General features: G+C 35.1%; 1 protein-coding gene, 1 non-coding gene and 1 pseudogene across 2 annotated transcripts; 1 reads left to right on the top strand and 2 right to left on the bottom strand.

Annotated features, from left to right (window-relative positions):
• Window positions 1-442: 442 nt before the first annotated feature.
• On the bottom strand, window positions 443-549 carry LOC148209564 (small nucleolar RNA R71). Its single transcript, XR_015793374.1, has one exon. It is a non-coding gene; the product is annotated as a small nucleolar RNA R71 (small nucleolar RNA).
• Window positions 550-9,094: 8,545 nt separating this feature from the next.
• On the bottom strand, window positions 9,095-10,954 carry LOC148209563 (serine/threonine-protein phosphatase 7 long form homolog; annotated as a pseudogene).
• Window positions 10,955-14,249: 3,295 nt separating this feature from the next.
• Window positions 14,250-20,934, top strand: LOC111019976 (eukaryotic translation initiation factor 3 subunit I). Its single transcript, XM_022296509.2, has 8 exons — window positions 14,250-14,717; window positions 14,823-15,015; window positions 15,126-15,223; window positions 16,565-16,670; window positions 16,980-17,197; window positions 17,831-17,873; window positions 19,543-19,796; window positions 20,318-20,934. The coding sequence occupies exons 1-8, from the start codon at window positions 14,551-14,553 to the stop codon at window positions 20,721-20,723; spliced, it is 1,485 nt and encodes a 494-aa protein (XP_022152201.2). The 5' UTR covers window positions 14,250-14,550; the 3' UTR covers window positions 20,724-20,934.
• Window positions 20,935-25,456: the final 4,522 nt, after the last annotated feature.

The following is a 25,456-nucleotide window of genomic DNA, read 5'->3' as shown; positions in this document are numbered from 1 at the left end:
AGTACAAAGGGTTGTAGTTGGAAGACATGCTCTAGCACCTCCTCTGAATGCTGTTTTTCTCGCATATGATAGTGAGCAGGAAATTAGAGCTTATGCGACCCCAACATTCTATGACTTCAATCATATGATTGCAGATCCTATTATTGAAGCCAATAGATTTGAGCTGAAGCCCGCAATGTTTCAGATGCTCCAGACCGTATGGTATTTTCATGGGCTCGCATCAAAAGATCCCCATCGTCACCTACGATATTTCATGCAAGTGGCAAACTCATTTAAGATAGAAGGAGTAACTAAGGAGGCTATGTGGCTGAAACTATTTCCTTATTCCTTGAGGGACAGTGCTGGAGCATGGTTGGATTCTTTACTTGCAGTGTCAATCACTTCATTGAATGATTTAGCAGAGAAGTTCCTAATGCAATACTTCCCACCATCGAAAAATGCGGAGCTTAGGAGCAAGATAAACAATTTTCAACAACTCCATGGAGAGTCCTTGAGCGAGTCATGGGAGAAATTTAAAGGACTGCTCCAAAAGTGCCCTCATCATGGAATCCCACGGTGCATTCAAATAGAGACGTATGATAATGGTTTGAATGAGGCCACGCAGTTGGTGATAGATGCTTCAGCGAATGAAGCATTATTATCAAAGTTGTATGCTGAAGCCTTCGATATTTTGGAAAGAATCTCGCGCAATAAGCACCAATGGTCAAAGTCCAAGGCTGCTTCAACGACTACATCTAAGGTATTAGTAGAGGATGATGCAGTGGCAGATTTAAACTAAAAAGTTTCAAAGCTAGCAGACATTGTGATGATGAGCATATTGCAGTCAGATGCTGGAGCATTTAAAGCTAAGGTAAATAGTCTGCAGAATGTTTCATGCCCTTATTGCGAAGGAGAGCATCATTTTGAGGATTGCTCGGGTAACCCAGCTTCAATGTTTTATTTGGGTAATCAGCCGCCAAACAAGAATAATGTTTATGGAAACATTTATAATCCGAATTTTAGCTGGGACGGAAATCTATCAGGGTAGAATGCCGGAGCAGTTGGAACCAGTAATGCTCTAGTATATCATCAGAAGGTGCAATACCCATTTAAATTTTCTGGGCAGAATCAACAGACCGCTCCAAAGCATCCAGAGACTATGACCCTAGAGGATATGTTTAAGGCATACATGGTAAAGCACGAGTCTTATATGGCGAAGAATGATACTATTGTTCAAAGTCTAGCTGCATCCTTGGGAAATATAGAGGGGCGAATAGGTCAGCTAGCCACAAAATTGAAAAGTCGTCAATGAGGAGTGCTTCCTAGTGGCACTGAAGAGTCAAAAAGAGGTGCGAAGGAGCAATATAAGGCCATTACATTGAGAAACAGGAAGACATTGCCTCCTATCTATCCAATTGCTCCAGGAATCCATGATGAATTAAATCAAGAAGAAGAAATCGAGGTAGACATGACACCTACCACCATGCCAGTTAAAAAAAGGACAAACCTTAGGGAATTAGTGAATAGTGAGTAGATCGTGGAACCACGAGGCAACACGGTGAAGAGATCAACCGAGTTGCTAAGACAGACAAAGCTGTAGCATCCTTGTTCAAAACAGTTGACAAGTCGAAGCCTCCGAAATAGGCCACTGCTCCTGCAACCACAACAGAATATGTTCCTACAGTACCCTACATGAAAAGGCTGCAAAAAAAAATAATCAAGATGGGCAGTTAAAACGATTTCTTGAGGTACTTAAGCAAATACATATTAATATCCCATTAATGGATGCCTTGGAGTAGATGCCTGCATATGTGAAGTTTTTTAAGGATATTCTCACAAAGAAGTGTAGGCTGAGTGAGTTCGAGATGGTATGTTTAACCGTAAGGAATGCATTACAATCTTGACCAGAAAGATACCCGAGAAAATGAAAGACCCAGGAAGCTTCACAATTCCAGTAGCTATTAGAGGTTAGAAAATTGGACAAGCACTGTGTGACTTGGGAGCGAGCATCAACTTAATGCCTTTATCTGTTTACAAGAAGCTAGGCATGGGAGAAGCTAGGCCTACCACTATATCTCTTCAACTGGCAGACCATTCCATCACTCATCCAGAAGGGAAGATTGAAGATGTATTGGTACAGGTAGATAAGTTTATATTTGCTGCTAATTTCTTAATCCTTGACTATGATGCAGATACAGAAGTGTCAATCATCCTTGGAAGACCATTCCTAGCCATGGGGAGAGCACTAGTGGACATACACAAAAGAGAGGTCACCATGCGTGTGCAAGACTAGGAGATCTAATTCTCGGTGTATGACTCCATGAAGTACCCAGTAGAAGCGGAAGTGTGCTATGTGCTGAAAATTGTAGATGAAACATTAATAGAGACACTGAGCTCAGAAGCTATGTTTAAGCATCCGGGTGGTAGTGGATTAGCTATACTGGAGCATACTGTAAGCAGGGATGCTGGAGCTCAAGAAGGTTTTACTGGTGGAGATAAAGTGCACATCATTGTAGAAGAGCCACCCGACATCAAGCCTACTCTAAAAGGTCGTGCATCAAAGACGAGAAAATCGAAAAGGGAGTTAGAATCATCATCCAACAAAGGAAAAAATGCAAAACCACAAGTCACCACTTCCAAGAAGAACAAAAAGGTAGAAAAGGGAACTTCTGTTTCCTCAAATGAGGGGAAGAGATATGCTACATCTATTTTGCAGGAGCCTCCCTCAATGGCAAAGAGAGGGAAAATCCAAAGACGAAGATCAGCCTATGGGCGACTCGTTGGATGAGAAAAAAGATGAAGGAGATTGACATGCTTGACATGCAAGAGGAAGTACTTTTTGTTCGGACTTTTTCTACCTTTAAAAAGATCAGAGACTCGTGCAAGCGCACACGGTCACAAGTAATACTTAGTAGTAATCTAAGGTCGAATCCTCAGGGACTTGTTGATTTTCAAAACAATTTTAAAGAAGTGAACTGTTGAAATATGCAATTGTGATTTAGGAAGAAAAATGTGATGAAGTGTTGTTGTTTGGGGTTTTAACTAACAAGGAATTTAATAAAACTCAACCTTCTTATCTCCTACCTTAGTTTTGATGCAAAACATGGAAACACACTATGTTGGGAAAATGCACCAGGTGCAATTCTTGACTTTTCTTGGGATTTGAGTTCTACTCTTTCACTACCGCTTTTGGTTGCTGCAGAGGCTAGAGTAACCTACAATCATATGTCTACGTGTGATTACAATCCTAGAGAATATCTACCAACTCATTTGCACTATGGGTCAGAGGGCCTATGCCTAGAACCATATTTTATGCGCTTATTCCTAAGTCATATCCCATATTGGTTTCCTATTATTTTACCTAACTCACATTTCACAAGGTTGAGTTTTAGTGTATAAATCAAGTTCCCATTGGCCAAATGAGAAAAAGACGTAAAAAGAAGTTTTTAGAAACCAACCCAAAAAAGTGCCAAATGCAATTCTGGGCAAATCCCGAGCGTGTTGAAAATCAAATCATTTTGACTAAGGCATTCTACAAAGAGATTGATAACTAATTTAGAACATAATTAAAGGAAAGTAAATGCACGAAAACATAAAGAAAGTATTTTTCATTGAATTTAAATGAATAAATAAGCCGTACAAGGATTTCTAGCTTAACCCTCGTCTCTCTCGAGCGTGAGGGGAGTTGAAACTCGCTAAAGAACTTTAAAAGAACAGAATGAACAAAGAACGGAAGTAAGAATTTGAATTAAAGGCAATACGAAAGGTAAAAGCGTGAAAAACAAAGAAATGAACAACTAGAACATAAACATAAACCCTAAAAACGTGTTCTACAACTAGAGAGCAACTAAAAGAAGATGAAATAAAGCTTGGAAAGGATGATTTGCTGATGGAGGGATGACTTCCTTTTATAGCACCATAGGTTGGTTGAAACTCCCCTCCATTTTAGGTGGAAAATGGTTCAGATCCACCTAACCACCTCACTTGGACTTGGACTCACGATTTTGAACATGTGGGAAATGTCCTCCTTGCCCTTCATTAATCAAAACGTGCGTTTTGACATTTTGTCCTCCAAAAATGCGTCGGGCGCAATTATGCAAAAACAGAATTCTGTTATTTTCTTCGAACTTTGACCGTATTTATCTCATATTTTTTCTAAAGTACCATAGTTTGACTTTTATGCAGAAATAATCTATGCATGTTCTACTTTAAGAATATGTGGTCCTTTTTGGCAAATAATAATGGGAAATGGGTCAAACACGTGGTCAGAAAAAAGTCAACCCTAACACATTTCCCTTTTGCTCATTTTGATAACCCATATCCCCCATGATATTTTAAATTTAGGTTTTTACTTTATGTCGTATATTTTCATTTGTCTTAATTTTTGCAATTGAATTTTCCATGCATTAACCTTTAGATTTTTGTAGTTAGATATATTTGTCCCTCCCCAAATTATATTTTGAGTGTTTAATTGAATTGAAATATGATTGTTCTTGCATCTGTTGTTTTATGCATCTTATTCTTGCCATGTTTTCTTAAGTAATAATGCTACCAGTGTATTTTTAGTCTTTGAATATAGTTTTGTGCTAGAGCATTCGCTTGCGGGCAATTACTATTTTTATCCCTGCTCTAGCTTAGGTTCCAGTACGAAGGCCCTAGCAGCATCTTGTGAAGTACAATTCCAAAACAGAGAACACTTAGATGAGAAGCTTTTATAACTTACCCATCCATGCCAACCACTACCTTAGTATCACCATAGAGTCAATCCTTCTTTTTCACATCATTTTTATGTCCCTTTACACCATCTATATCTTACCTGCGAAAAATGCCCCTTCTATAACACCACTTTTCTTAGTTCTCAGAGCATCCTATATCCTGCTTTCAGTTGCATTGGGGACAATGCTACATTCTAAGTTTGGGGGTGTGCACGCTTGCTTTGTTCTTTATAAGGTTGAACTTGTAATATATAACTATGAATCTTTCTAGTCCTATAATTCAGCCCTTTTAAAAAAAACATTAAAACGTTAAAAGCAAAAAAAAATCTTCAAAGAGGCTGCAGGACTAGGAAGGGCTAGTAGCCCATAGTTGAAAAGCTAGGTTGGTAATAAAAGAGTAGTGCTTTAGGCGAGCGAGAGTGAGTTGAAGAAGTTTATCTCTAGGTGAGTTGATGTTTTTGAAGAGGAAAGTAGGATGATGCTAGAGCTATAGGAAAGAGCCTTTGCTAGAGCTAGAACAAGAATTTAGCTGCTCTCTTGTAGATGTTTTTAGCGAAAGCAGGTTCATAGGTTTGAATGTGTGCTGGCATTATGTGTGAAGGCAGAAAGCAGTGCTTGATGCAAGATGTATGTTCATTAGATGCAAGTTCTTTTCATATTTCAGGGATGCTAGAGTTAATCTTGCTTGAGGACAAGCAAAGTTTTAAGTTCGGAGGTGTGATAACTCTCCATAAGAGGGTGTTTTGTGGTATAATTTGGGCAATTTTGGTGTGTAAATGTGAGAGTCCTTATCAAAAGACCATGGAAAATAGAAGAAATCACTTAGTTAGGTCCTTGAGCTATTAGAATTCTCAATTCCCTCATTTTGAATCAATTATGCTTAATTATGGATGTTTTGTATAGGAATAGGAGAATTTGTTGAGGGCAAACAAAGTGCTTTCAAGGCCGTGAAAGTGTTGTTGGAACATGGCAGGAAGATACATTTAAGTTGGAGCCGGAAACCGCTCAGGATGCTCTAAAGCGTGTGACTACGCAATAATTTATTTGCACCAGTTTTACCATGTCCGTATAGCCTCCTAGTGGTGCCCTAATTTTAAAGGACGTGATATAAATAGAATAACGGTGCCCAGCCGCCATAGGGAGCCCTAGAACAAAAAAAAAACATTGGGCATCGAAAAAGGAGAACATTCCTTATCTTTTCTCATCAAAGAAAGAGCTGAAGGACGTGACAGATTCTCCTTGGTGTCACCATTTTGCTGCTGAGGAAGCCTCTATTTCTCTGCTATCTTCTTCATCAATGAGCTACCTTTCTCCTCTACCCATTCTTCTATTTTTTTTTGTTATGAACTAAACCTCACCTTCGGGGGGGATGAACTCGTTGTAGCTCTTGCTTAATTATGTTTAGTAATTCATATATATTTATGTTGATTTAATAGAGGTGTTTTTATTATTTCATCATATTTATTTTGTTTGGCCAACATTATTGGTTTCCTATGCTCACTTGAGGCTTGGGAAAGTCCTTGTGTTGCGTGTTTACCTCTATTTCCGTAAGATTTCTCTCTTTGAAGTAGAATGGTGAGTACTTAGGGATGAGACTCACCCTTTCGTACCTATAAACTATTCGTATTGCTTGTTTAATCTACAACGGGAGTTGGGATTAAATATGTTTGGGTATCTTGGGAGAGAGCCATGTCAATTTGGGCATTCAGCATTTTGATTTTACTAGAGCATAGCTAGACGTGATTGGGAGCATTAGAGTGATTCCCTCTTGAATTACCTTCATTTCGCATTTTTTGTCTGTTTTTCGTTTTTGGATGCTCCAGAGTAGAATCGCAGAATATTTCTGTTCTTGCTCATTTACCTTTTTTTTTTGTTGATTTACTGTTACAGCGACTTTAATATTTTATTTTTAATTTGTCTTTTTGATATTCTAATTTACTATTTCAAGTAAACCTATAATCCCTGTGGAGACGACCTTGTTTTTATACTACAATGGATTGTTTTGGTGTATACTTGCACAAATTTTTTCTTATTTTTATAGAATCTTCACCTTCTTCTCTTTTTTTTCGCTTGGGTTTTACAAAACAACCATTTCATTTTTTCATTTGGGTTATACATAAACTTCTACATTCTTCTCCTTTTTCGCTTGAATTTTACGAAAAAAACACCCATTTCAAATCTTCCATCTTCTTTTTTTTATTTTTATTTATTATTTATTTATTATTTTTTATTTGCTTGGGTTTTACGAAAAAAACACACCTTTCAGATCTTCCATTGCTTCAGAAGTGATTTCGATTTCTAGATCTCACTCCGGTGCTCTCTCGCTCTTCTCTCTCTTTCTCTCGCTCTCTCTCTCTTGCTCTCGCTCTCTCTCCCACTCTGGACCATTGTTTTTTTCTTTCACGTAATGATAGGGGGAAAGATACACTCAATAATTTTTTTAATTAAATTTTAAATTTGATACTTTCACATCATTTCTTAGGGATGAAACAAAGTGAATTAAACTTAAAATTTGAAATCCAAGCATAATTAAAATTAGGAGATTAAATGAGAGATTTATTTTCTATTTCAGATGATTAGTTCAAATAATTAAGAAAGAGAAAAAATCTTAAACAAATTTAGTTTAAATTTCAAATTTGAGTATGAACACACTAAAATTAAGAAGATTGAGGAGAGATTGAAATTTTATCCCTTAATTCTAATTTTCAAATTTTTAATTAAGAAGATTGAGGAGAGATTGAAATTCTATCTCTTGATTCTAATTTTCAAATTTTTAATTAAAAAATCTTTAATCTTTTAAATTATTTGTTGATCCTTTTGAATTTGAATTTGACCAAAGTGTTTCAAATTTTATTTATTTACTTTCCATTGATTTAATTTTTTTTATGATTTTATTTAAATTAACCAAATTTTATTATTATTACAATTATTATTTAGATAAACGACATTTTATTTCAAAATATTTGAAATTATTCACTTTATAAATTGATAAATATTCATTCAAAATTAATTAAATAATTTAGGAAATTTATTCCTTCTATAAATAGATTTTTAAGGAATTAAATTAAATTTGAAATCTCAATTCTCTCTCTCTCGATCTTGATCTCTCTCTCTCGTTTCTCCCCTCAATCTATCTCTCCCGTTTCCTCCCTCTCGATCTCGATTTTGATCTCCCCCTCTTGTTTTCCCCCTCGATCTCTCTCTCCTTCTATCGCTCTCTCTCGTTCCCTCTCTCCCTGATCTCTCGCTCTCTCCCTCTGTCTTCCAACGACGTTTTTCGGTGCGCTGTCACCATCTTATTCTTTGGTGACAGGTCCCACATCTGCGCCAACAACGTCTCATCCGCCGTCATTGTCTTCTTCTTTGGCGGCCTAGACGACCGCGAGGCCCTGGCGTTCAGGAAAAGAATGTCGGAGCATCCTTGAATCAGATTGAAGCTCGTTCGATTCAGACCCACCATTTGTCCCGCCCCCAACTGGGTTAATGAAAAATGATAGAAGAAAACAAATTTAATGGAAAATGAGAGAAGAAAAAAAATTCTGGAAAATGAGAGAAGAAAAAAAATTCTGGAAAATGAGGGAGGGAAAAAATTTTGGAAAAAAGGGAGGGAGATAGAGAGAGGAAATAAGAGAAAAATCTAAAAAATGAATGGTGGGATAGTGAAAGTAATTTAGTATCCATGTGATTTCAGCAAAAAAAACTTAGAAAACAAAACAATACTGATTTTTTAAAATACCTATTCAACCCAAAATCTCTTAAAATTAAAAGTACACAAATTAAAATAATTAAAATGGAAAATAAAAATTAAAATCATCATGAACCATTCGTATTGACATCCGATTATCGGGTTTTTTTTTAATATTGTTGTCAATAAGAGACGACCACGTCTTTGCTTTTTTTTTTATATTAACTGTGGTCGTCTCACATTAAATTTTTTTTTATAATATTAGTTATATGTTTTTTTATTTAAAGTTATATGTTTTTATAATATTATATTTTATTAAATTTTTTATTTTTTTATAAAATTTATTAATTTCTTAACAAAAATTTATAATATTATTAATTTATCAAAATTTATTAATTTGTATTTTAATTTACCAAAATTTTTTATTTAAACTGTATTCATAGGCTATATAAACAAAAATTTATATTTTATTTTTCTTATAGAATCATGAAGTTATCCATGGTAGTTCAAAATTGGAAATTAATATTATAAATTAGAGAACAATATTTGAAGCTTGTCAATTTACAGTCTATCGATCTAATCTGTCCCACAATGGGGACGTCGCCGGTTACGATGTGGCCGACGACGAACTATTGGTACCGCTGGTGTCTCCTGACCCTCTGTAGGGTCTCAATCCTCTATAGGGCTGAAGTATTGCCCATGCTCTCCACGTCTACTATCCATGACCCTCTCTAGATGGTGTGTGATACTGACTAGAACCATGATTCGGTATCATGACCATAGGCGTGGACGGGTCAGCATCAATCTGTGTCTGTGTAAACGGTGGAATGTCCTCAACCTTATGATAGATAACTTCAGGTACGGGATCATCAAGTCCTACTGGAGCATCTTGGTCTACTTGACGTCGTCCTCTATGCCTAGAACCACGAGCAGGAGTAGGTACTTTGTACATTTGATGAAGGCTTTGAAGATGCCTTCCGCCAACATTGCACAACATATTAATTTCGTTTGATGACGAGAGAATACTGATTTGCTCGAAACACGCAACCTACATGGAAAAAAATTAATAAATGTATTTATTAATTTGAATAATTGTTATAACGAAATAAAAGATTGTACCGTAGAACCAAATGCTGCTCCTTCTCGAGTTATATAACGTCTGGTGATTAACGTATACCAGCTCATATATCCTGGATCGTAATCACCGTCGTCGTCGACGAGAGGATTAATAACAATAAAATCTTTAGTATATGCCACCTTGCCACAAAATGTGCAATCTGATCCTACCAGGTGCTATCTCAAATGTGCCACCTCGCCAATAAAATCTCTTATCCCAGCATGACACCTCTGGAATTGTTTGTTTCATACCACATTTTTTGGTAACTCTATCAGGATAATGCCACTCCACAATATGAAAGCATATGAGTGGACTCACAGTGCACTAGACGTTATGTCCATTGGCACAAAAGTCGGGTAGGTTGGCAAATTCCTTATCGTATGGCTTCCAGATCATCTGAAATTATAATAAAAAACTGTGTAATTAATTATAAATCAATATATATTTTTATATTCTAACATTTAAAAACGTACCGAGCTTGGTGACAAGAGGTCCAGCATGTATCTATACTGGATCAAAACATGTGTAGACACTTTTGTAACACAAAATTGATCTCTCCACCTACAATAATATTATAGGTTAGTACAACAATTGAATGCATGAAAAAATTTTAAGAGGAAAATAGGACAATATTTATATCGACGTACCAGGCAGCTAATGGTCGACCCACGAGCTCGTGATCTGACATGTGACGACGTTGTGGAGCCATCGTGGGGAACTGATCCCAAGCCCATACTTGAAGAAGTATAATTGGACCGACAATGTCACGTGAGTCAGAGCGACACGTTTTGCACAAGTTTCGATACAACCATGTCAAACATGCTCTACCCCAACTGAAACGTCCAGCTACCTCGAAATCTACTAACAGTGGGAGGAACATTAAATGCACCAAGTTGTTATACTTATTGGTGAATAGACTACCATCGATAAGCTGCATAATATAGGCACGAGCGTATCTGGCAATGGTTTCCTCATGGCTAGATTACGAAATTGAGAAGCTAGCCAAGGTAGACTCAACCTAGAGCCTTTGATGTGCGCAACACCTGGAGTGATCCCAAGTAATGCTTGACAGGTGCCTCTCCAATCATAATTAACACGACCAGTAACAGGCTTGCCATCTACCGGTAACCCAAGCTACACCGCTACATCTTGTAGAGTGATAGTACACTCTCCATCCGGCATGTGGAATGTATGAGTGTTTGGCCTTCACCATTCCACAAGCGCAGTAATGAAATGCCAATCCAATTGGATGAATCCCAATCTGGCAAATCCACAAAATCCAGAAGCGCGTAATGCAGGTTCAATCAAAGGATGCAATGGGATGGTGCGATCCAATACTGCCTCTCTACGTCGGCAGTGCAACTCCTCGTTACACTGACCCTGCCAAACTAGCTCTGATCGATGTCTAGCTTGGTCATACAATACAGATCGATCGATAGGACCTGGGTTTAATTCCATAATCTAATACGATAGATAATCATTAGTTGGAAACTTAAATTTAAATTTTAAAACAATAGTCACAACACAGAGTATCAATTAAACTAAAGGTACAATCACATAGAGTTTTTGTTAAAAAAATAAATTACATCAACAATTAAACTAACATAAATGATTCAGACTAAAGTTTTCAATTACATCAATATCTATGAAGGTGCTTCCCGTCGTCTCGAGGGATAGCTTCTTCAACTGTGACCAAGTTGATTACAAAGCCCGCATCTTTGTTGAACACTTGGTTCTCTCCAATTCGAGCTCCTTTCAGCACCTCATTAATGCATTCAGAAAGATTGGTTGTCACTCACCCATATCTAAATCCACCATCATGTGATAGGGTCCACTTCTCAATCCCAATGTTGCGGAAAAAAATCATACAAGAGCTATTCAGTAATTTAATATTTTCCACCTCCTTGTCATACTTTCGAATTTGGAATTGAGCACCGGCACGATATACCAAATCTTTCAATTCGGTACAGTTATATTTATGGTTAAAGTTGCTAGAAACATGTCCTAGACAGAATCTGTGATGCGATTTAGGTTCGGTCCAACCATTATCTGGATTATTAACCGCAGAGATAATACCACCATGTCGATATGAAATTAAACACATCTCTTCATGCGTAACAACTTTCTTAGGTTTTTCAAAAACCATCCCCAGGTCTGACGACTTTCTTCGTCTACAATGGCAAAAGCAAGAGGAAACAAATGTCCATTTGAATCAACTAATGTTACAATCAATAGCTTCCCCTTATACTTTCCGTAAAGGTGAGTACCATCTATTTGAAGCACGGGCCGAAACTTTTGAAAGGCTGCAATGCAAGGACCGAATGACTAAAATACAGAATGAAGAATGCCATGACCCGGTTGTCCGTAGTTCCTAATTTTCCATTCAACAATTGTTTCAGGATTAGTGTGTTTCAGCATGTACATCCATTTTGGCAAAAGTTTATATGTCTCATCCCAGTCACCAAAAATACGAGCCAAAGCTTTTGTTTTTCCTTCCCAGACCCTCCCATAAGGAACATGATATCCAAATTTTTCCTTGATCAGATCTTGAAATGTCGCAATACTTGTAGAAGGATTAGCTCTCACTGCATCACAAAATTCTCTACTTATCATATTTGAATCCAATTGACAATGACTTTGATTAAATTCCGAATATACACAAGAATGTTGGTCCACGTACTTTGTAATCTCCAATAGGTTAATACTTTTCTTAATAATCGCACGAAGTCGCCAGTTGCATCCATCTTGCCACTTCTTACATCTAACTGCCCACATATTTGGTGTCGACTCTACAACTTCGTAAGGGTGGTGACTCTTTACAGCAAAACGTTTGACGATATGTTGCATAGTTTTTTTATCATTACACATGAACCCCTTGTACAACATATCATTTTCAACTGTCACTGGTCGCAACATAGACTCGTGTTCTACAATACTGTTAACACTGTCCATGTCATTAAATGTTTGAGGAGGGATCTCATGTTCACTCTCGAGTTCCAATTCATCAAACTCATCATTTGTCGCTATCCTGAGTTCTATAAACCTATTATCAGTAGTTAAGCCCGTATCTTCATCTAAATTAGTAGTTAGAGGTACAACTAACTCAGGTTCGGGATCAAGGCATTGACTATGGTCAAGACATTGGTTGGGTCCCTCAAGGTCCAGTGATTCAAAAGGGATATCATGTTCACCATCGAGGTCCAATGGGACATTCGTCATATTTCTAACATTCACATATAATTCCACTAATTGTGGACATGGCGGTACAATAGAGAACATTAAATCCAATGCATTCTGGTTCTCTAATGGAATAAGAATGTATTTAATGGAACTCGATGGTGCTTGATTAGGGTGTCTATAAACAAGTTATAATTTACTCCTCCCCATATCTAACTTCAATGACACTCCAACCATTTGAACAAAATGTTCAAACTCAATACCACAGTAAAACCTCCACTTGACAGTCCATTGTAATCAATTTCATTTACACCATCAACAGTACCTCCATTCATATACAGTACAATCGCCAAACATTTAGCTATCATTTCAATCCTAAATTGGAAAAGGATATCTTTAATTAAGTTCCTAATTAAATTTAACTACACCAATCAAATAAATAACCTCTATTTAATTGTAATAAAAAGGTATAATTTTATAATTACACACATGTATTAAATAAAAAACAAATCAATACATATAAATTAATTAAACATATAAAAAGATAGTAATTAAGAAATATAATACAAAAATATGCATAATCTTATAATTATAAATACCTACGATTATTTAATAAAATAAATAAATTACATAAATATATATTATTTAAACAAATAAATAATATATTAATTAACAATTAAATCTAACTACACTAATCAAAAGAATAAACTACGCGTTTCTAACACAAAATAAATAATAAATATATGATTTTATAATTGCATAAATCCAAGAAAGAAACAAATTAAAAATACATGTACGAATTAAACAAATAAATTAGATTCATTCACCAATTAAATATAGCACAATATACAAATAAATAAATAAAATTGAATAGTAATAATAAAAGAAAATGAAAAAAAAAATCTTGATCCTTGTAATTCCAAAAATAAAGGAATGAAGTGGTTTCAAACCTAAAAAAAAGAGAATAAAACAAAATTAGACTATATTAGATAATCTTGAAAAAAGAAACAAACAAAAGAAGAAATAAAAAAGGACAAAAAAAAGAGACAATCGCTCACCGGTGTGGCGAGACCGGTGGTGGTAGCAGAGATCGGACGAGGTGGTGGCGGGGTAGAGGGAGGAGGCGACAGAATAAAATAAGGGGTTAGGGTTTGGGGGTGGGGTATGTGTTTAAAAAAATGCAAGACGACCATCTACGCGTGGCAAATGTTGAGACGACCACCTAACATGGACGACCATGTTAAAATTTAAAAAAAAAAATCGACAAGGCACCACGTCTAGATGGTCGTCTCTGACGACCATGTGGGATGAGAGACGACCAGCTTTCAATTTTTTTCAACTACAATATTTTAAAAAAAAAATTTCAAAACCTACAATATTTTTAATATTTTTAATTAAACAAATATATTTTTAAAATAAGTTTTATGGACAACAATGTTAAAAAAAAAAAAAAAAAAAAAAAAAAAAAAAACCCTCCGATTATCCATACGAATTTTAAACCTAGACACGTGCCAATTACTCTTTATGAATTTTTTGAGAAATCAACCATTTATCGCTATTCTCGTAAGTTGGTCCTGTCGTATCTCAAAATTGCAGGAACTGTTGGACATCGAAAACTCCCTAAAAAACAAACCGCTATCGGAAATTCATACAATTCGGCGATCCCTTAGAAAATTTTTACGAGCTACCGAAAATTCCAAAGGGAGCCCAAGAAGAATGACATGGGTGCGTTGAAACTTGAAAGAAAGATTTGCGGTGCGCGAGAGGGAAGATAATCCAATCGCATAACCGAAAAAATCGCAGCCGCTGCTGCACTGCAGGGTCAGGGTTTTCCGTTTAAGCTTTTGAAAATTGCAAACCGATCACCACCGCCGTTGATGGACCAGAATCAGAATTCTCCGATCACCATTACCGACTTGAATGAAGATTCTCTGGCCCGCTGCGCCGAATTCCTCAACCTCCAGGACATCTCCAATGTAGCCCGGACCTGCAAATCTCTCCGGCAAGTCGCCTACTCGGACTCCATCTGGCAACCCCTTTTCAGGTTCTCCCCCTTCGCTTCTAATCCCAACTCAATTTCTCGTCGGAGGCGTCTGTTCCTCCATGAACTTCTGAATTAACAGCTATAACGGTGATTCTGTTTCTGTAGGGAGCGATGGCAGCATCTAATACCACCTCTTGATTCTTCAGTAGCTTCAGGAGGAGCCAGGGACGCGTACTTGTCCAGGCTTACCGCTCTGCAACAGTTCAAGTTTGAAGATCCCTTGGTTGCTGATATGTGCACCCAAGCAGAGCCTTATGGCCTTATGCTTTTGGACAGAGATGATATTTTCATGTCTCGGGTACTGTTAGTGTTAGATGTGGAATTTTTCATCTGGGTTGCCTTCTGTTTTGTTTAGATTGTTTACTGATTCTAGTTGTTCCATTTTTTTTTTCGTTTCCTGTTGATTAGGGCTCCTCTATTCAAATGATGGAAATCGCTAAAAGTTTTAGCAGAAGTGTCTCTCTTACCACTCTGAGTGATCACAATGCGCGTATCACTTGTATGAGGTGAGATGTGAGTATTTGTCATGAAATTTAAATTGATATTTGTTGCACTAATGTAATTGGTGGTGAACTTTAAGAATTTGAAGTTTGAACTAATGTTTCAGTACTAAATACTGTCGTTGTGTTTCTATTTAACTTTTATTTTATGCATTCCAGTTGTTCATCCTCTTGCTACTTTGAGCTTTTTGTGCTCTAGGAGGCCCATGCTTAATTTGATGCTTTTTTTTTTTTTTTTTGGAAAGAAACAATTTCATTTGATAGTATGAAATTACAAAAGCCCCATAGAAGGGATTACATGAAGCACTTCCAATTAGTGTAGCTATAGTGATTGAACAAAGGAGAGCCTTTATACCAAGTAGAGAGCCAAAAGAAAGCTCGAAGGAAATTCATCCAGAGATGTTTCTTTTCCTTTTTAAAAGAGTGCCTGGCAAGTGTTGCTTCAATGAGGAGGGGAGGATCTGTTGGCAATACTGTGGACCAACCAAAGGTGTCGAGGATGGAGCCCCAGAAAACAGATGCAAATAGGCAAGTGACAAATAGGTGCTGTTGGGTCTCGGAGTTGGATTGGCAGATTGTGCGCCATTGGAGGGATAAAGCCAAATGAGGCAGCCGTCTTTGGAGTTTATCACTAGTGTTGATGGCACGGTGACTGAGCTCCCAAAGAAAGAATTTCACCTTTTTGGGGTAGGAGTCTTTCCAAATAACTTCAGCAAGTCGTGGTGAGGGGTCCGGGTTTTAGTGTGTGAGGTCTTTGATAAGAGAGTTGGTTGAAAAGATACCATTTGTTTCCAACTTCCAAAACATGAGATCAGCGTTTGTGGACAAATGGACAGCAGAGAGCTGTTGGATGAGAACCATCCATTCAGCGATTTCTGCATCCTTTAAGTGTTTTCTTAGACCCAAATTCCAGCAGCCTGTTTCTTCCTCCGGAAGATCCTTTATGGAAGCCTCTTTTTTCATGGATAAGGCAAAGAGAAGAGGCGAATGTTGTTCCAGTGTTCCAGCATTCAACCAAGGAGCTTTCCAAAATGGAATGCTGCGACCATCACTGATTTTATAAGCCAGCTGTTAAAAAACCAGGTTCTGTCATCTGTGTCTTGAGAATTGCTTTCCAAGGCCGTTTACTAGATGGAAGGGTGGTTATTACAGCAAGATGTGAATCTTGTTGGATCAAAAGTTGTTGACATTGTAAATATTGAAAACTAACCCTTGAAATACTTCATGGTAATATACATTTGGTATCCATAATTGATATGTTTATAGGGAACTTTACTCATCGAAGTGTTCAAAGAATGAATTGAATGCGTTTTTTGGTTGGTTATTAACCCATAATTTCATCTGCAGGTTGTTTCCCCTTTATGAAACTTCATTGTTTAGAAGTGAAGGGCAGAGATCAGAGAACTTTTTGGTAACCTCAAGTTCTGATCACTCAATTCGATTTTGGTGGAAGGTAGGGGCTGAAACAATATCATGAAATCATGAATTGGTCCTGATATGGATTCTCTGTCGCAAGTTGATATTATTTACATTTTTGTTCACTTTGTTTTTCCCTGATCATATTTTATTGGGCTAAGTCTGAAAATCTGTTGGCAATTTTCATGGAATTATCAATTTGGAGCTGATATCATTATTCTTTCATTCTTTCATTTGTTTTTCAATGTTAATATGGTTTTAAGTTTATGAAAAAATGATCTCCGAAAGGCATTTCCCCAAATGATCTCAAACCCCTAACCCTTTGTCGCACCCTTGCCTTTTTTAGGGTTCTTGTCAGCGATGTTTTCGAGGTCATAATGGCCCCATCTCAACTCTGTCTGATAAACTGTTAGGTGATGATAGCAGCAAAGTATTGGCCAGTGGAGGCGAAGATGGTACAGTTCGTCTTTGGTCTCTTAGTTCCAGTGGCAAGCGAGGCAAGAGTGCTTTAATGGTTACACTTCATGGACATGGGAGACCAATTAAGTCAATATCAGTTGCAGGGTGGGCACACAATTTACTTAATAAATGTTCTAGTTAACCACTTAATTCTTTTTAGTACCGGATGCTAATTTTATTTCATTTGGCTTTCTGAATTATGAGTTATATCATATACGACGATGCTTTCCCATATTTTCACTTTCTAAAGCTTATTGTAAATCACTATCTAATGAGCGTGTATTTTCTAGGTCTCTTGTATTCACATCAGATCCCTTCCTATAACAGGATAGAGATGTTTTAAGATCTAAATGTTGACTGGGTATAGACTTGAAATCCTTTCACTTAAAAGTTCATCAAACCTAGATATAAGGATTTGGAATATTTAGGCTGATTGAATTCACAGTTGGAATAGCACGTATGCTTTAATATTAAATTCTGATTTCCAACACTGTTTTGATAGATTTGGCTCTGTTGTCAATGCTATGTCGATTAACTGTGATCATTTTCTCATAGTAAATTCATGTGTGCGCATGGAAGTCATCCCAGAACTTCGTAACATATAATCTCAATTCTTGTAGCACTATCTCTGTTTCTACACATCATGGCAATAGCAACTCTCTTCTTTTGTTGAGCTCTATCATTATTTATGATGATATATTTTAACTTTTTTCTTCTTCTCTTGGTCATTGCATCCAGACATAAGACTTCTCTTTTGGTGAGCATTTCCAGGGATTCCAAGGTACTTTTTACCAACTTTTCAAGGCTTACCTAACTTAACGTTTTCTCTGTATATTCTTGAGGAAGTTCAATATTTTGGGGAGGTGAATGGTCGATTATTGTGTTCTTCCTTGTAAATATGTCACCTATGTTGTCATAACTTTTTGAACTTCATCTTTGTTGAATGGTCATATTTTAGGTGTCATGTCATACAGCAGTTCAGTCATCTTATTAGTCAATGGAGTTTTCTTATGTGACCCTGGTTATTTTATTATATATCTTGAAGCAGTTAGATTAAGAGGAAACTGAGGGGAATCAACTCTTGAAAATTCTGGAGTGATTTTAGCAATTACTTGCAAGTTTGCAAGTTTAGGTACATAGCATGTTTAAGTGGGAAAATGTTCTTGGTCATTTGATCTTATTGAATATTGAGTGACAAATTGAATCGAACTTTCATTGAGAAAAAAAAAATGAAAGACAACAAAAGAACAAGCCACAGGACATACCAAAATAGCCCAAAACCAAAGGAGCTGCACACCTAACTATACAAAAAGAGGCTCCAATCCAAAATAATTAGACCTAATTGATAATTATAGAAGTCCTTAGAGAAAGATGCCCAAGTAGAGGCATTAAACCTATCCATCGACTCACTTCCTCTCAAAGTCTCTCCAAATCTCTAAAAATTCTATTGTTTCACTCTAGCCAAACTCCAAACGATCGCAAATAAACCAGCTTTCCACAAATATTGGCCCTTGTGGCTGAATGTGGAGACTCAAGGATCTCTTCCACCACAGACCTACACTCCCTGCTTTGAGCCAAACAAACAACTAACGTATAAAAAAAAGTTGTCCTGAACTTAGGAAGCAAATTGACAACCCCAAAGGAGATGTGTCAGATTCTCGGCCATGTTCCACCATATACAACACCACTGCAGCCCACCACAAAAGAAGAATGCTTTGATACCCTCCCAAGTAAAACTTACCACCCAAAGAATTTGACCTCTTTGGAATTTTGGCCTTCCACAACCAGGAGTGGAAAGAAGGGCATCCAGAGGGGGAGGAATCACACAGGATAAAAATAATAGCTACAAGAAATCAAACAGGCAATCATTATTTCGTCTAATAGCAATAGTACATCTTGTAAAATTAGGTATGCTAGTTTTTTTTTTTTTTGCTGTTTTATGGAGTATTTGGGTTGAGAGGAATGAGAGAATTTTTAGGGGGTTAAAGAGGTCTTGGGAAAAGACGTGGGCTCTTGCCAAGTTTAATGCCTCTCTCTAGGCGTCTATGTTTAAGATTTTTTGTAATTATCCCTTTGTCTTATTATTTTGGATTGGAACCTTTTTTATCTTGTTAGGTCTTTAGTCATCGTTTTGGCTCCCTTCATGGGTTGTGGTTTTGTTTTGTAACCTCTTTCATAATCTTCCGTTTTTCTTGATGGAAGCCTGATTTTTCATTTTAAAAAAAAAAAAACTCTTAAAATTAGGAAATAGTCTATGTATTCTGGATTGTGAATACAAAACGATGGGAATATTTCTGGCTGTTTATAAAAAGGGATTTAGATAATTAAGGATATTTATCCATGATGAAATAGACACTTCAAAAGTTTGACCTAATGCTTTTATAGTTTTAGTTGGGTTTTCTAATTCCATTCTTTCTTTCTAACTATTACTGAATTTGTGATGGAAATAGGTGAGAGTTTGGGATGTTACTGCATCATCAACTGCCCGTTCGTCTTGTTGCGTCGGATTAACTTCTCTTTCTGGTGTTCCCGTAAACATCAAGTGCCATGAATCATTGCTCTATGTTGGTACGAGTTCCTCTGTTGTCGCAATTGATTTAAGGACTATGCAGAAAGCTTTCACTGCTGCAGCTTATCAACCGTTTTTATACTCATTCGAGATGGTTCCCTCTAAATCCTTGATATGCACTGGTGGTCGTGGCAGGTATGATCAAATGGATCTTTCAGTTCATTGATATAAAAAAAATGCCTATATTTATCTTATTTAGAATTCACCAAACACAGCCTACCTGATATTAATATGAAATGTATAGCTTTTATCCTAAGTTGATCTAGGTTTGTTTCATTTTGGTATGTGAACTTGTGTCATTTTAATCCTTAAAGTTTTTGAAAAGTAACCATTTTGGAGTTTACCTGTGAATTGTTTGTATGAGATGGTATGACTTTTAATATGTGTATACCGTACTAACGTGGGCATGAATTGAAGCCATATAGGCTAGTTGAGGTGGGTATCAAGTGAAGTGGAAATTGAATGTTGAATAATGGTAAAACCAAAGTGGTTACTTCTTTTCAGTTTACGGACCAAAATAAACATTTTGAAAGTTCGAGGACTAAAATGGAATAATCATTTGAAAATTCAAGGATCGAAATAAAATAAATATGAAATTTTAGAGACCGAATTAGAGCTGAAAATACATGTGTTTTCTTTTCTTTTCTTTCTTGCAGTGCAATGCTTTGGGATGTAAGAAGAAACCAGGATGGACATAAACCTGTACCAATTGCTGAATTGGAGGGGCACAGAGGACCAGTAAGTTTCCTACACATGGATCCATACAAAATAGTTACAGGAGGTCCAGGTGATATTTACGTAAACATCTGGGAGGTGGATTCTGGTACACAAGCAAATTCTTTGAGTTGCTGGTTCAATGAAGATGCGGGCAGCAGCACGACGTTGTCCTCTTTTGCTGTTAATGGGTGTAGAATTTTCACTGCTTGCTATGATGAAGATCTCGGACTTCTGCGCTGCCGAGACTACACCAGTGCTTCTCGTCCTATCATCGAACACGGAGAGGTTCTCTCCAGATTTTGGGATCCGGAATGCTACAGCGACAGCAATAATTCAGATCTTTAATAATAGATCATCTGTAAGCTGTAAACAGTTTCACTAAGTTTTTAACTTTTCAAGTAGCTTTTGAAGGAGTAGGAGTTCCGTGTTGTGCATTATTGTAGTCTTCTAGTGGGATATACAACTTTTGGAAGTGAAAAGTGATTTGAGATAGCAAGCTCTGATAGCCGAAAGGAAATATGGGAAATAGTGAAAAAGCTTTCCAGTTTGCAAAGAAGTTACAATTGTTCAAGCTTGAGAAAGCCATTTTCTTGAAGTTTGTTTGTGGCTTAGTGTCAATATTCTGGTAGTGCTTTCCCCAGGTCCGAGCCTTGGGGGTACGGGTGCCCTTTGAGTATAGGGGAGCAAAGTAACTTCTGAGTTATCCAAAAATATTTTGGCAATGTTTTTGAAAGTTTTGTGATATACTTGCTGATATTAGAGCATCTCAGACTATAGCTCGTATATGTTTTAGACTTTTAGTCTCTAATATTTGGGTTTTTTTTTTAAAAAAAAAAAGGTTTAGTCTCTATGGTTTAAAAAAATTTAATTCAGTCCCTTGTGTTAAACTTTTTTAATTAAATCCTTCCTGTCTATGTATGTTACAAGTTTGTTGATGAGGAACTATTGTTACATAATACTTCAGGTTTTACTAGAAATTTTATGGAATAACTAAAGCTGTTTATTGCTAATCTTTTTTTAATTAAAATAATAATAAATTTTAATTTATTACTATTTTTTATAGTAAATATTCTTTTATTATAACAATCTATTTAATATTAATAAATAATAAATATTTAAAATATAATTACATTAAGTAAAATAATTTTTTTATTAGAATAACCATCATTTAGTATGTATATAGTGTGGATTTAAACTTAATATTTTAATTGGAGAGATAAAAGTCTTAGCCAGTTGAGCTAAACGTGACTAATTGACTTTTATGTGCTTTTTCTATCAATTAGATCATTTATTTATGGAATAAACTATCCAAGCATACCTATTTCTTCATATTTCAACTTCTATAAATAGAAATTTATTTTATTTTAGAAATAGAAATTTGTATTATTCTAAAATAAAATGTATCAGCTAATAAAAGTTTATTTTATTTTAGAAATAGAAATTTGTATTATTCTAAAATAAAATGTATCAACTAATAAAAGTTGTATAAATTTTGATTAGAAGAAAAATACTAGTAGTATAAATAAAAATGAAACAATAAAAATATAAAATAAATAATTAAAAAGTGATGCATATTATTAATAGATGAGAGAAAAATAGTAATTATAAATGTGTGGGGTCACGTAATAAAAAATTGAGATTAATGGTCTGTTTGATAACCATTTTTTGTTTTTTGTTTTTAAAAAGAGATAATATATTGGGAGGTCTATTTTTAAATCTTAATTTTATAAATGTCTTTAGTTTTCCAAATTTACACTTTTTAGATATTTTCATGTAGGATTTTATGTTAATATCGTTTCTATCCTTATTTATTGCTTTTTATTTTATTATAATTTTAAAATTTAAAAGATTTGAATCCTTAATTTGTTATTATATTCTTTAATCATTGTGGGACCCGTTCAATTTTTCAACCTAAATTCCTCAAATCCCTCCTTCAAAAAAGATTTTATCCTCTCACCAATTAATAACTTCCAAATTTGTGAAATTACGTTTTGAATTAATCAGATCCGTTTGCTGCCGTCTGCTTTCGTCTCCAACCTTCCTTTTTTTTTCGTCGTCTTCCTTTCTTTCATGCCGACCGTCATCAACGAGGATAGGAGACGTGCAGACTGTCTGTGTTCTTCTTCAGGGCTTCCATCAACGAGCGATTTTTTCCTTCTTCTTTTCGTCGAGATCTTCTTATTACCATCGCTGAATAGACTTCCCGTCGACCTCGTTGCACGTTTCCAATGCCGTGCAGCGTGCTTCCGTCAATGAGGTATTTATTCCTTCAATTTCCGTCGCCGAATAAACTTTTCGTCGACGTCTTTGCACGTTTCCGACGCCGTTCAGCACATTCCTCGTCTCCTGTCCCATTCTGTTTTTACCATTGGTAATTATTAGTCTTCCATTAAGATTGGTATATATGGGGATATATTTTATGTATGTGTATAGAAAATTGAAGTTCTAAACGTCTCATAGTCTTAGTATTCCTGATTATATTCGTATATATGGGTATTATTGTATATGTGAATATATCTTATATGTATATATATCTTCTATATATATACACATATATCTTATAGTTCTGTAGAAATGGTCCTCCATACCATTAGTAATTATTAGTCTTCCGTTAAGATTGATATATACGGGGATATATTTTGTGTATGTGTATAGAAAATTGAAGTTCTAAATGTCTCATAGTCTTAGTATTCTTGATTATATTCGTATAGATGGGTATATATCTTATATGTGTATATATCTTATATATAGTATAAGATATATACACATATACCTTATAGTTCTGTAGATAGGGTCTTCCAAAATTAAAGTCATAAACGTCTCATGGTCTGGACCATTGTTATTTTTGGATTTTGGGGGATTTCTGAAGGTTTTCAAATTTTGAGGGATTTCGAGATATTGTTTCAAATCTTTGTCATTACAAAAGCCTATATAAAATGGATGCTTCATTTTTTTTTTCTTTTTCTTTCTTTTGGTAGATTTTTAGACGGGATTTGGGGATATTTTGGGAGGCTTTCAAATTTGGGGAATTTAGGGTTTTCTTTTTAATGTTTTGGTGTTTTAATTTGTTTTGGAAAGTATCATTAACCTAAAATTATGGGATCCTAATTATAACCTTCGAATTAATCAATTCTGCATTTTAAAATGAATCTAAAATTAATTTGTAGATACGAGGGTATTTAAGTAATTTATGTGATGGGTACCCTCTTAAATAAGGTTGATACATGACAAATGTGTAAATTCTATACATTCCATCCTTTTATGTAATTAGGATCTTTAAATAGCCCATCAATGTACTAATCTCCTTTTAAAAAACAAAAAACCAAAACATGTTTGGTAACCATTTTTAGTTTTTTGTTTTTAAAAAGTTAGAAAATTGAAAATACATATTAGAGAGAGAAAATTTGATGTAGAATAGAGATGACAATCGTGTGGGTGCGAGTGAGGATGCTTTCCCTCATTCTCGTGGTCGTGAAAATTTTCAGTCTCCGTCTCCACCTCGTTTTTGGGTCCGAGATGTTCTCGAGAAAAATTATCGGTTTTATTATTGTTTTTAATTATTTTTAGAATTTAAGTATAAAAAAGTGTAATAAACATATATTAATTATTTAAAAAATAGAATTGGGGACGAGGTCGGGCTACGCATTTCCTATTTTTTGGGACCCGACCCTGCGGAAATTTTTGTCACCCCCTAATGTAGAGACATGAAAATACAAGTTTAGATAAATGTAAATAAACTTTTGGAAAATAAATTTTAGAGATAAATAAAAAGATTTAGAAAAAAATAGTGAAAGAAAAGTTAAAGACAAAAAGAGAAAAATTTTAGAGAAAAAAAGTAAAGTCGGGAGGAAAAGATATGTTAAAGAAAAAAAAATTATAAAGAAAGAGAAAAATTATAGTGGAAACAAATTTAAAGATAAAAACAAGATTCAAAATATAATTTTTAGAGAGAATAAATAAATACAAAGATAAATAAAAGTTACAGTGAAAGAAAATTGAAGGAGAAAATAAAATATAATTTTCAGAAGAAAAAATAGATTACGAACCGAAAGAAAAGTTATAAAAGATGAAACTTTAGAGAGAAAAAAGTTAGGAAAAATATTAAATTTTTAGAGGGAGAAATGAAACTGGTCGGTTAGGAAAAAAACAAAAATACAAAAAATTTTGGAGAAAGACAAATAATAATAAATATTCAAAATATGAAAATTTGAAGAGAGAAAAATAAAATTTGTAGAGAGAAATTTAGAAATAAAAAAAAATTTAGAGTGAGAAATAAATTTTCCAGAGATAAATATGAGAAAGAAAAGAAAAAGAGTATTAGAAGAAAAAATCAGATTTTGAAAAACAAAAACTTGTTTTTGAAAACTACTTTTTTTTTTTGTTTTTGAAATTTACATAGAATTTCAAAATGGTTTTTGAAAACAAGAAACAGAAAATTGAATTGGTTATCAAACAACCCTATTTTTAAAAAATTAAAAACCAAAAATAAAAAACAAAAAACGAAATGGTTATCAAACGAGCCCTAAGGTTTTAGGTAAGTGACTATAAAGTTTGAGATGAGTCCTACTAATCGATTCCATTCCTATCCTTTATTAAACACTATTAAAGATAATGAAAATTTTTATTCTCATTAATTGATTATAAAACTTGGGCTTAAAATCTTTTTTTTGTTTTAGTACAATATAGTGGGGAGGGGATTCCAACTCACAACCTTTTGGTTTAAGATATATGTCAATTATGACTGAGTTATTGGTATGGCTTAAAATCTTTTAAAATAAATACTAATAAAACCTCAATAATATATTTATCTCTAACAAATCTCTCTCCTTTTTTTAAAACTGAAAACAAATTATCTTTTAAACTTATTAAAATAAAATAACTTCTGAAACAAAAAGGTCTATCTTTGAAGGAAAAAAAAAGGTTTTACAAGGTTAAGATGCTATCTTAGTTCAATGCAATCACATTTGGTTAATTGTAGTCTACTTTAAAAACGTTCATTTTGATCTCTTGTACTTCGTTTTGATCCTCGTACTTTTAAAAGGTGACCACTTCTGTTTCTATTTGTAAAAATTTTCACA

The sequence above is a fragment of the Momordica charantia genome, assembly GCF_013281855.1.
Source record: "Momordica charantia cultivar OHB3-1 chromosome 8 unlocalized genomic scaffold, Mcharantia_2.0 BLBB01000008.1, whole genome shotgun sequence".
Classification (NCBI taxonomy): domain Eukaryota; kingdom Viridiplantae; phylum Streptophyta; class Magnoliopsida; order Cucurbitales; family Cucurbitaceae; genus Momordica; species Momordica charantia.
Note: the sequence above shows the minus strand (reverse complement) of the source record. Positions and strands in the feature narration are given on the sequence as shown.

Coding starts and splice junctions, on each gene's coding strand:
- LOC111019976 (XM_022296509.2), top strand. CDS start 14,551: ATGGACCAGAATCAGAATTCTCCGATCACCATTACCGACTTGAATGAA. Junction 17,874..19,542: donor GCATTTCCAGGGATTCCAAG/GTACTTTTTACC, acceptor TGATGGAAATAG/GTGAGAGTTTGGGATGTTAC. Junction 19,797..20,317: donor TGCACTGGTGGTCGTGGCAG/GTATGATCAAAT, acceptor TCTTTCTTGCAG/TGCAATGCTTTGGGATGTAA.